The sequence below is a fragment of the Melozone crissalis genome, unplaced genomic scaffold (genome assembly GCF_028551555.1).
Source record: "Melozone crissalis strain CALT ecotype California unplaced genomic scaffold, PUWL_Pcris_2 ptg000029l_1, whole genome shotgun sequence".
In the NCBI taxonomy this organism is placed as follows: Eukaryota; Metazoa; Chordata; class Aves; order Passeriformes; family Passerellidae; genus Melozone; species Melozone crissalis.
The window spans coordinates 13,147,868-13,160,728 of record NW_026535807.1 but is presented as its reverse complement, the minus strand read 5'-3'; the positions used below and the strand labels follow the sequence as shown (position 1 = coordinate 13,160,728).

At 38.6% G+C, this 12,861-nt stretch overlaps 1 protein-coding gene across 1 annotated transcript in view; it reads left to right on the top strand.

Moving 5' to 3' along the window:
• CACNA2D3 (calcium voltage-gated channel auxiliary subunit alpha2delta 3) overlaps positions 1-8,555 on the top strand; it is a 383,943-nt gene extending 375,388 nt beyond the window's left edge. Inside the window, exons 36-38 of the mRNA XM_054281044.1 lie at positions 4,254-4,369; positions 5,163-5,242; positions 6,062-8,555. Of these exons, the coding sequence (XP_054137019.1) occupies positions 4,254-4,369; positions 5,163-5,242; positions 6,062-6,154 (289 nt within the window). The 3' untranslated portion in view covers positions 6,155-8,555. The remainder of the gene's footprint in view (positions 1-4,253; positions 4,370-5,162; positions 5,243-6,061) is intronic.
• Positions 8,556-12,861: the final 4,306 nt, after the last annotated feature.

The following is a 12,861-nucleotide window of genomic DNA, read 5'->3' as shown; positions in this document are numbered from 1 at the left end:
CCCTGTTCAGGATGCATTTCTCTGCAGGACACTGTCCATCCATTAGAGAGAAGGACCCTCCTGCCGAGGATGACTCAGATCCCCAAAGCCAAGCTCCTGCCCCAAATTATCCTTGAATGATCTGTGTCTGCATGGCCAGAGCTGGAGCTGCTCCCCCTTCTCCTGCAGGAGCCTGAGTTATGTGCCCAAGGGCAGCAGGTGTGATTGCACCCCAGCATTTGCCCTGCAGGGCTCTTGTGATGCTTTCCAAGTTACAGGCTGCCTAAAGGAGTGAGAAAGAACTGATTATCTGTGGGAAGAGTCATTTAGCCACCACACACACATTAAAAGTGTGCTTTCTTATCATGCCTTCAGAAGCATGACTACCAAATATAATTATGAACACAGCAGTACCTGCAGTCTGAGTCTATTTTTTATAATTGCACAATGAAAAATTAATTTTCAAGGAACAGATTAAGAAGTATTGCCTTTTGAGCAAATATTTTCTACTTCCAATTAAAACATGAAGCTGGTTTTTTTTCCCAAATCTGTTTGCATTTTATTTGTGCTCATGTTTTCATATGGACCAAAACCAAAACAGGTTAAAAAGAAACAGATACTGTGTGTGCAACATGACAAAATTGTCATGTAACACTCTGACTCAAAACACAGAGTTCCTTGCAGACTTACTCTCTGTTGTTATTGTTTCTTCATTAACAAAATAGTTTGGCATAACTAGATTTTCTTCCTCCTTCTCTGTCTACCCCTTTCAAGTATTAAATTTCTTCCTTCCTCACCTTCCCCACAAAGTCAAGAAACAGTTTGTTTTCAGGTCTGTTTTAAGCCTCTGAACCTGTACATCAAATAAACCAAGCTAGTTCCTCAGTGGATGAAAGATGGAGGAGAAATTATTAATAAGCTTCTTATTGACTCAAGGTAGCTTCAACAGGAACCCCAACAGTTTAGTCTGTTTTATATTTGAGATATTTGCAAGCCTATTCCTGTGCTGCTCCATTGAATGATGGTAATGATACTGTAGTAGAGGAAAAGGATTCAAATCAAAAGGTTTATATTACTTAAAACAAGAAGAGCTTTATCCTTTAAATGTGACACATTCTCTTCAATAAAAAGCACTTAAACATAGACTTTCTTTTGATTGTTAAAGCAGCAATCAAGTTCAGCCAAACCCCTTACTCAGTCCTTGGGAGTTGGTTTCCATATTAGCAGGGACACAAATGCCAGCTTAAGCCAGCAGGTGTTCAGGAATAGTTATTGTGAGGGAACCTTTAGAGCCTCACAGTGGATCTCACAAAACGATAATGCCATTTTCCCTACTTTGTCAGCGACTTCATTTCTCCCTGCAGCCATGGAAGCTGTTTGCTGGAGGTTTTTCTGCCTTGGCTTACACAGTGGAGTATTTTGGTGGAATGTCTCAGTCCCTGAAAGGCTTTGGTCTGACTGTGTTTGAGCACCTTTTGTTTTCCATGAATGTTCGGTTCCTGAGACTTAGTGGCATGAATGTTCAAAATGAATTTCAAAGATGCATATGCATGTCACCATGGGAACTGAAGGCTGGGCTCAAAGGGCAGAGCTGCTGCTGGGATGATTGTGTGCTTTATCCACTCTGGGCATGGAAGCAGCGCCATGTGAATTGTCTGAATAGTCACACAGCAACCGTGGTGGCTACAACTGGCACAAACCTCTTTGCCACTGATCTGGTGAGGGTAGGAATATCTCATGGCTCTGAAATGATCTGAAATTACAATGGCTGAAAGTGGTATATTTTGTTTGTGCAAACTATTAATAGAAAAGAAAGCTAAAATGGATATTTTTTGCCCTTACTTATTTGCTTTGCTCAATCTAGGTCTTGAATCCTCTGTCTTCACTTGTTGGTACGTTGGCTTTACCACTTCATTTGCAGATTATGTTTGAGAATTGTGTAAGGGGAAACATCCATTTACTGCTTGATGGAAGAAACATTTTCTTTGAAAATGTTAAAAAACTTCTAGTGGGAGGATGAGAAGCAAGTTGTTTCACTTTTCAAGATATTAGTGAAGATGTTATTGCACACTAAGGGAAAAAAATGCTACAGAGAGCCAAAATTTTCAATCTTTTGTGTTTCTTTATAGCTCTGTGGCAGCCACCATAAGCTTAGACACTTCACAAACTTCTGTACTAGTTAAACAACCTGTAGGTCTATAAGAATATTCACTGTTTGGTGAACAGAGTTAAGGTACTTAGTTGATACCTATGATATAATTCCTAAGGTAGCAAAGAGGAGTTTTTACTTAACTAATATATTGCTCTTTGAATGGCCTTTAATTCATAATTTCTGTCAGTCAATGCAGGTACTGCATAACCCAAATTGATGAAATTAGAAATGATGAAGGCTTTCAGTAATAAAGCAATACAGAGACTTCATAGTTTAGCTGTGTAGTAATTTATTCAGCATCAGTTGTGCATTTGAAACACTCCTCTGGATAAAGTGCTTTCATCCCAGCTAGGTGAAGTGATGGGAATCTTTCATTCCCCCTCTCTAGTTTGAGGAAGGAATAGCCTCATACTGCACAGCCCTTGTGGCACCTCAGGGTGGGTGGAAGAAGAATCAGAATGGGAAATTGCCCAGCTATCATGAGCTGGCATCTTAATTTAAACCTGGCTGTGGGGTACATGCTTTCCACAGTACATGCTTTCCACAGGTTCACGTGGGAGGTGACAAAAAGGGGTATCAAAAAAGGGCTTGGATTTGAGCACACCACAGGTAAAACAGAAGAGTAATTACTCCCTTCTCAGCAAAAAGAAATTTATCCTTTACCATCCAATTAATTGTTAAAGCATCTTATGCCCATCAGGTTCTTTTCTGAGTTAGTTTTAAAGATACAATGAATATAAGTTTCAAACTGCACAAAATGCAAATAGTGCCAATTTCTGGCAATAAAAGTAATGGTTTTTCTATCCTTTACTGTTTGATTTATTCATAGCTGTTTTGAGAAATTCATGCAGTACAATTTTGGTGCTATTGCCTGCTAAAGATTTTTCCTCCTTTCCTTTTATTGGCCCCATTTCTCCCACACACAAATCCACAAAGCCACAGATGCTCCATTACAATGATGTCAGTCTTGCTACATGCTCCAGCTGTTTGGTAGGTACATTTATAAAGTTCAGCCTTTTACATTATGCCATAAATGTATATTTCACGTATAAACATAAAGTTAACATATTGCAGATCACTCTAAGTGTAATTTTAATGGAGGTTCAGTAAGTTTAAAAAATACTGAAAAGCATTTAATCTTTCCGTTGGCAACATTTTTATAGTAAGTTTTCCAAATTTTTTTTCTTAGGCTAGGTCTAAATATTCCCTGCCCTCTCTGCTATTTCATCTTCTGTGATCTTTGGAAAAAGCAGGGAGTTATTATAGTAAGACAATATGTATTTTAAAGAAAGATGTCTGAGGAAAAATATGTTTCTCTCCACATCTTCTTGGTGCTCAAACCCTCACTTAGCATTCTGTACATTTACAGCAAACCGCACTGCAAAACACCTAATTCTTGGAGTTGCCAGATTTCAGTGATATTTGACATGGCTGACATGCTGCTGATAGGATGTACAAATTCTAACAGATTGCTTCAAAATTTCGTGTAGAATTGGGTCTGAGCTTAAAGCCATTTTTTGTATTGTGCCCTGAGTTTCAAAGGAAAGGGTAAATAGTGTCTATCTGGCTCTGCCTTTTGCCCCTTTTCTCTTTGGTATGTGCTTAAGGGTTCAGCTCACTGAAACTCTGTGTATCACCGACTGGTGCCCACAGGATCCTTCCCTGGGTGCTTTCCTTCTTACAAAAAATACCTTTATTTTTTTGTTCTCCCTTTGCGTTGCCTACTTTGTCTTCATTTGAATGTGGTGCTGAGTTATCACCACATTTATACCAGATAGTCATTATTCTAAAATAAATCGCTTTGGAGACTGTTGAGGCCTGGTCTATGTTTTGTTGGCTCAGTAATAAAATGGCTCTCCAGAGGACAGATGAAAGCTGGGATCAGGAGTTGCTGTTGCTTCAAGCAAGACCCAGAGTGCACAAAGGCCCTGATACAACTGTAGAGACTCAGGTTTGGGCTGTGAGCTGTCAGGGTGTGGCTGCAGAGGAGCCTTCATTAGAGTTGTGGATCTGTTCCATTCCAGACTGTAAATACATAAAAGTCTGATAAACTCCTAACAAGAACCAGTGGCTCAGAAATGCTGATAATGTCACCATTATTTGTTTTCTTTTTCATTTTCAGGTCTTTTGTTATCCAGCAGATCCCAAGTAGCAACCTCTTCATGGTGGTAGTAGATAATGAATGCTTCTGTGATTCTATCCCACCAATTACCATGGCACCTATAGAAATAAGATATATCCTTTTATTATTACAAACTGGTCAGAAAGAGAGTTAAGATGCAAATATTGAAAAACTTTTTATCATGTAAAACTTGCATCATCACGTATAATATGTGTTGTTTGAAATTAGGCCATCTGGGAATATGTTCACACATTTTTTCAATGTGCATTCACTTTTTTTTTTTTCTGTTTTGTATAGCCAGTATGAACTAAGCAACCACACTTATATGGATTTTATTTTATGTAGCATAAGGTCATGGTCATCTTTAGACAGGGGAACATTTTTCAAATTAGACACTAAGTATGTAAATTTCTTATAAGGATGGACCTCATTATATTGGAACTTACAGGACTCCCTCTAACACAGATATCTCTTTATTTAAGGTTTGACTGGGGCATTGAAAATGTTTCAGAATCCTGCTTTCCAAATCTACAATAATTTAGCAAAGTAAATATATCACTTGATTTTTTTGGTTGCCCCACTTCCCATTTTTTGCTGTTCTGTAGTTAGGTAGTTCTGGATGAGTTTTTTCCCATAAGCTGGAATTTTTCAGAAGCAGTCTGTAGTCTGCTTTTATTGCAGAATTATGGAAAGGCAGGCCAGCAGCGTAAGTGCACACTTGCTGTTGAAAACACAGATCACAGAGAAGAAAGCACTAGAATCACTTTCTTTTCCTTGTGGTGACCACACATATCACCTTGGGGCTTTAATGGGGAGGAAGGAAGGAGCTGAAATTCACTGCATTCATTTCAAAACACTCCCATGAGGATGCAATGCTCAGAGCATCTCTCCTTAACTGCCTTGCACATAATGAATCCCTTAAATGTGAACGGTTGAAATCTCAGAAGATAAGAAGACGCCCAGAATCTTGTCATGGATTTCACCCTGAAGTAAGTTTCTATCTGCTTTTCCTTTCTTTTGAGCTCTGGTAAATTTTTTATTTCTTTAAAAATGATTAATAGGAAAACTGTCTTCCAAGATGAAATGTTGGGAAATATTCAGAAGACTCAGTATCAGGGAAGTGAGGGATATTGTAAGTGCTACAAGGCTTTTCTGTACTCATGTAGACAATGCCTTGAGTTGCTGCTTTTGCAGACTGAGAACGTGGCGGGGTGTGAGCACTGGCAGCCAGGAATATCTGAGAACTTACCCTGGCCCAAGCAGTGACCACAGGATTCCTTAGAGATGGCTGGGAGTGTTCTGCAGTTAATGTTTGCTGCAGTAATTAGCTTCAGTATCATCCCTGTCATGCTATAGTCATTGTGCTCACTCATAATATTGCCTGGGAGGGATAGTGACCCTTCCACACCATGTATTTACTGCTCTGTGTTCTGCATGATGCTCTCACACAGTGCCAAGGAGAGCTGGTGGAGACCAGGATGTGATTCCAGTGGCCTGTACAGGATAGGTTCTTTGTCATCCTTTTTACTCTGGAGTAACTTTAATTTCTGCCTCTGCTGATTTAATGCAATGTAAAACAAGACCTAAAGCAGAAAGTGGAGGGGATGGTGTAGTGCTTGTTTTTTCAGTCTACAACCTAAACTTGTTCAGCTCAAAATGTGTACTTGTATTACTTCCTGAGTATATTTCATTTATGGGCTTTGTTGTTTGCATCAGTGCTCTTAAGCCTATGTTTGCTAAAAAAGCATGTGTCATGATTGACTGTAGTGGCTTGTATTTATTTTCCTTTGTTGTTTTATTTTCTTTAGGAAAATGCAAGAGAATGTGGTGGTGTCTCAGGCCTTAGTGCTAAACCTTCTCTTGTTCTTCTTCCTCTGCTATTGATGATTTTCTCCAGGTGACATTGACTGATGTGTTCAACTGGCATGCTAAAACATGGATAAACTGTGAACTGGGAAATGGTGCAACATAGAGGACATGAAATATAGTCAGAGCATCAGCATTTCATGATTTTAAACTGTTGGTGATATAAATTCTTAAAGATATGTTGAAAAAAGATTTATCTTTTTACTTTGCAAGTCGTGCAGATGTGAATTTGGCATATGGCAGTCATGATTCATCAAAAAAGGACTTGGTAGATAGAGGTGACCATTGCTTTGTCCCATTGAATACAATTTAAACTGTGTACTTTTTTCAATAAAGTATATTAAAATCACAGTTTCAGAGTGTATTTTAAGTATGCTAATATATTTGTTCAAATAATGAATGATGGGAAGAAAATAAAATAAATGGATAATATTTTATTATGCTTTTAGCCTCTTTCTGAAAAACTTCAGAGAAGAAAATAGGGACTTGGCTTTTACAACAAGGCAGAATAGCTTTTATTAACAAGTTAAGGAAATACCTGTGTGTGTATGAACCTGGGCAGGTTATATACGGTGCTGAATTGAATATGAAGGTTTGGTTTCTGGAAATAGCCATAAAATATCTTAACTGCATTTAGAAAGTGAATCCAAGTCTTATTAAAGCCTTCTAACTTAGGCAAGCTTTGGGTCAAATTGGTTGATTTGGCTGCAGGCAGCATAAATCAAATATTTTTCATCTAAAGGAATGGGAAGATATCTAGAACAGCTCAGATCAAAGGGTGACACTGTTCTGCTGGTGTTCTGAGCTCATGTCAGACAGGAGAAGCTCGTTATGAGGAAAGTAGTAAGCAGAGAAAGTCTGACTTGCAGCACATCTGTGTGAGCAGAAAATTGGTTTTCATTGAGTGTCCCTGTTGGTAGGCAAAGATCTAGACCAGGATGGTTTTATTCCAGGCCTTACATTCCTCTTAGTAACGGAAATGAGGTGATAAAGATGAGCATATTCCTTTTGCAATTGGCAGCAAAGTCCCTGGGGTGGATATATTTGCTGGAGATCTTGATCTTTGAACTATGATAGCCTCAGTTTGTCTTTGGAGTTTTATAGGATGCTATCAAAGGATAACCTGTCCTTCTAACAATATAATACATTAAATGCAAAATAAAATGCCACTGCTCTAAATCTGGTGCTTGCAGACTGCAGTTTCCTGGTTGGGTGTAAGTTTGCTTTCAGCCTTGGGTAAATGCTGAGCAGATTTGCTGTGTATCTTTGGGGGAACAGGGAGCAGGGCCACTGAGAGGGGCTTTGTTTTAAAGAATACTACTCAGCTTGTAAGGGGAAGAACTAGTAAAACAAATTTCCACTCCAATGCTTTAATGGGTTCAAATGCACTGGTACTCCTTCTGATTCTCAAACCATTCAGGTCTTTGCACTCATAAATTTCTTTTCCTCCTGTCTTTTTTTTTTTTTTTGAGTGTTTTCCTACAGACTTCTTATTGATCTCAAAATCTTTCTCTGTGGAATAATTTTCCAGCTGACATTCAGTAAAACTGTTGTTCTAGTGACATTGTCTTTTCACTAAGCAAATTGGGAACTCAAGGCATTTTCTCCACTTTGGCTGACATGAATATCCTGCTCTTCTTTGTTTGGTTTTTCTCTGAGCTCCATTCCCCCTTACCCTCCATCATTCTCTCAAAAAATTAATATCAATACTTTATAAATAAAGGATTTAATTTTTGATTCTCCTTCTGAGTTTCCAGGATTCACAACATTGCAACCTCATAGCTTTTGTATATCTGATTACATTCTTCTGTAATGGTATTTAATGGTTATAGCCAATACAATACAGATGGTTTTCCTTGTTAGTAGAATGTGGATAAAAGTATCTTTCTCATTAGAACTATTGAAAAGCTCTGCATACAGCTGTCTGATGTGTTAATCATCATTGCTTACAAAGAAAAGAAATAAATTAATGGAGAAAGTGTATTTCTACAAAAGCTAGGTGAAAATCTGTAATAGTAATTCATTGTTCATTTTGGGAAGAGAAGGGTGGTTTTTTAATTGCAAAGGAGACAGGAAGATTAAAGTATGACAGCCTAAATTAATATTGAGAAAGAGATTTAAATATGGGCATGTAAATGAATATTGCTCAGAGAAATGTGACAGTTCATTTTCACACACTAAGGCAAAGTTATGAAGGCAGAATGCATCGGTGTACCCAAAAAAATCACTGTGTGGAACAGAGTAATCCAAGTCAATTGCTAAGTGTAATAACAGTTTTGTGAGTTGCCATGTCTCTTATTGAAGTTGTATTTTTAATTCTGTATCTATTCCTTAGCAGTTTCTGGTGCAGTGTGAATCCAGGCTGATAAAGCCAGTCAGGAAGGATGGACACAAGGGTAGGGACTGAAGGATGTGTGTGCACAGCCAGTCCCTTCTCCAGAGGGACAGGAGCAGCCTGGGCTGAGCACAGCAGTGATGGTAATGGGTTTCATGGGACACAGCTCTCCAACAGGAGAAACAGATTGAATGTGTTGAAACAGATTTCCAGAAAAGCTGGAAATGCTAATGTTGTTCCTTCCTGTTCCTGCAAATATTTGATTTTGCTGGTCCCTGTGTCATTAGCTCTGAAGCTGTGAAGATCTCATGCCATGAAGTGGGTCTGTGCTGTCATTCCATAGCCTGTGGCAGGTCATGGAGGGTTATGGAATTTAATTCCATTACCTCACTAATCTGAGATGCTATTTTTCTTAAATACTGAAATTATTATACAAGGTCTGATGCAAAGTCAATTGCACTAAATAGCAAAAGAAATATGTGTGCATGTGTATACATACAGCTGCATATGTGTGAGTTACATATATTTTAATAAAGAGAAAATTCAGACATTTTCTGTATCTTTTATCTCCCTGAATCTGAGGACAAATCCAAGGAGAACTGGGACAACTGTACAGTAATTTTCTGCACAGCAAGAGGCAGAGCTAAAAGCTTTAGCTTTTGCAGGGCTTGGATCTTTTTTCTTCTTTACTCTCTTCGCTAATGGCATTGATTTGCAACTTATTAGCCCCAGCTGCCTCCTCTTCCTTTAATCTTGATAAAGTAAAAGCTGTCTGGGGGCTCAGGGCTGGCCATGGACACACCATTTTCTAATAGTTCTGTGTGGGAAAACTGTCCATAACTGTCAGTGCTGCAAACACTCCTTTAAAACCATGCAAGCCAGAGAGCCTGAGGCAGGTTTCCACAGCTGTGCTATCTCCTCTCATTGTTTTTGTGACACTGAGACTGCCTGACCCACTGTGTTTGGCTGCCAGGGCCAGCCCTGCAATATGTGTGTTCGGCGACACAGGTGGCTGCCCAGGGCAAGAAGATATTAAAAGCAGCAGTAATTGTTTCACTGCCTAAATGGCTTCAAGAGACTGCTTCAGTTTTCTTCTGATAGCAGGAGCCCCAGAACAAGGCACTGGCCTGTTTAGCCCTTTGAGCTCACGAGGCAAAATAGAAGTTTGGCACAGAAGGTTTGTGGCTGGAAGCCTCCAGTTATTTCCATGTGTTTCCTGAGCCCTTTATGGCCTCCAAGGACTTTTATATCTTGGGACTTTGTGTGCCTCAGAAATTCCAGATTTAATGTAAATAGGCACTCATAACTGGAAAGTTTTCTGCAGGAGAGTGCATCAAAACCTTTCACCCGTGGAAAATATTTATATTTGATTTTCCTATTTGATTATTCTTTTCCCTGAACTGCCCCAGATACTCCCAATAATATGCAGCTTTTTTTTCTACTTGTTCAAATCCTTCCCTGTGTATTTGACTGCCTTGTTATTTATCTGGTGTACAACAACATATTCCCTGTGACAGGTCCAGCTCCCATGTATCCACTGAGAGAGAAATGGTTCCCATGTACAGAGCCCAGAAGGTCTCAATGGAGTTTTTCACAATCCAGTCACAAGATAATTTTCTTCTCCCTTGTCTTTAGCCTTTGGCCCTTAAGCTCAGATCATATTTCTTCCAATATAATAATATTCTTGTGGCTCCTTGGGAGCATTTATGTCCTCTTCCAGATTCAGTCCTAAGTTTCTTCCCAAGAACAGTTGTTGGAACTGGATGCTACAACTTGGATATACCAACTCAGAGTCCCTTCTTGTGGTGCTCTGAGTGGAAGGATGTGTCTCCAACTCTTCCAGACTTTTTCCCTCTTCCCATGGTAAGTGTGGGTAACTCAGCAAATGTTATTTTATTGTTTGCGCTTCAATATGAAATATTTTTGAAGTCCATAGTTCTGCCTAGCAGATGCTTTGAAGAATTTCAAAGCACAGGGTTAATTTAGGAAGAATTCATTGACTCTTCTTGCATTAGACATTTTTGTCTATTTTGACTATTTTCTCCCAAGTCTCATGGTGTCTTAATTAAGAGTAGCCAGTCAAACTGTGGATTGATCCAGCCATCCAAGTGATGAGAGGCTAAAACCTTAAGACAATTTCCTTTTCAACAGTTTTAGCAGCTTTGATTGCTCATCACTGTGGCAGGAATAGCCAGGTAATTGTGTTTGTGTCACACTACCCTCTAACACCTCACCAGGTGTCAAAAGCTCAGTTTCTGCTCTGCTCTGCTAACATTTTTTTGCAGCAAATGGGGTGTGTTGACTACATACAAATGTTCAGGTAATTCACACAAGATTGACAAAATAGTATGGAAAGAAATCAATGTAATATCACAATAAGTGGCCTGAAAGCAGCTGTGTTCCCCGTGATATTTTCCTTATTAATTGCAAGTCACTTGTTATCTTTAAATGGGACTGAGGTTAAATTTCCAGCCTGTCATGTCACAGTGCTGTAAAATCCAAGATGCTTTTGAAGAGTTGAGCTCTAGTTCATTCAAGTAGTGCAGAATTTGGGTTATCTCCTACTTGAATTCTTTTATCAAGAGGTTATAAGGAGTTGACAGCTAGTAGGGCCTCTGTAAGATCAAGCTGGAAACCTGATTTTTTCATTCCAGATGTGGTCTTGAACTGCACTTCTATGTGTTTAAAGCAGCCTTGTACGAAAAGGTTACACTTGACAATTCTGAGTCAGATTTGAACCTTAACACCAGAAGTTCAAGTGGTTAATGCTGGGTTTGTTTGACTATGTTAGGATTTAGTTTGCAGCTTTAACATGCTGGGTATTTCACTTCCAGGAGAAAGGGAAGATCAGATTTCAGTTCATGGTGAGAAGTGTTTTGAATCAGCTATTTAAATGTCTTAGGCAGAGTGCTAAATGTTTAATAGAGGAAGCTGGTTGGGACTAGCTGGGATGGCTGAGCTGACTGAGAGTGCTCAGGGCACACATGCAAATGTGCAGAGGAATCCTGAAAGGGGAAACTCAGAATCCTTTTGGTTTGTTTCTTTGTTATTCATTTGGCATTGGTCAGTCTGGTTCAGCTGGAAAGATGAAATATGATTTTTCATTTTCCCATGTTGTTTGGGGAATGCATATGGGTGGGGAATTAATTTAGAAGCAGTCAGCTGCATTCCTGGATCTTCTAATGCTTCCTCTGAGACATTACTGTGATATGTGCAATAGTTAAAAGAGAATCCCAAGTTTCTGACAATATTTTTTTTATCTGTTAGAGTTAATGAAGCTGTTTAGGTACATCTGTTTAATGTCTACAGATGTGAGTGAAATAATTAGTGAAAAAAGTAATCCATTACATTGCTGGTTTCTAAGCATCAAAAACAAACCAGAGCAACAATTAATTTGTAATTCCATTATCTCTGGCAGACTTTGAAAAGCAGGACATGAAACCTGGTCATAAAGACTCTAATGGAGACTTGTGATTTCCCATCATCAGATCTTTGTGGGTTTCAGAAAGCCATTTTCCTTTAAAGTAGACATTCCTCCTGTGCTTTCTTCTTCAGTCTTTCAAACTCTAAACCCAGAGAATTTCAAGAACTCCCAGGAAGTCTGTCCTCTGGAGAAACAGTAAACAAAGAGTATTTTGAATTCTGCTTAAAACCTGGAGTTAGTGTGACACACTTGAACTCGTACAAATATGGACTCAATAAGGGATATCTAGTTAATATCATTTAGGTCCACTAGTAATGATATAAACAGAGATCTCTGTAGGAAGGTAAATATTTTGCAAGATATAGAGAGGTCAGGAATTTTTATTTTCCACTGATAAAAGTTTTCTTGGCAGAAAACCTCCAGATTTTATTTAAAAGAAAAAAGCTTTAAAAACTTGGGTTTATGAGAACTCAGAGGGGCATTGTTTAAGTCCGGTTTTTAACCATGAAATCCTTCTGACATATGGCAGTCATTATGGATTTGCATCTGTCTATCTTGGAGGATTTTTTCTAATAGAAGATACTTAAAAGTTTCACATTTAACAAATTTTTCAATAAACACTTGAGAACTTCTTAACAGTAAACAATGATCTTAAACTGCCTTGCCAAGCATGTAAATGATCTACAACTTCTAATACACCAAGATTGTTGCATATTTTAAGCCCTGCATTTGGGACCTCTAGGCAATGCTGTTTCAGATTAGGATAAACCATGAATTTCTTTACTGTTTCACTTGAGAGAAGAAGGCTTTATCGTTCTGATATTCATGGCAGAAAACCTGGAAATTTGTCCTGCCCACTCCTTTCCAAATACAGCAACCTTATCTTCATTAGCATCTGAAAGATTTAAGATTAGTGGAGGATACCCTAATTCAAAAAAATGAAAAAATGAATATGCTATGAGTAAAATAAACAGGAAATTCTA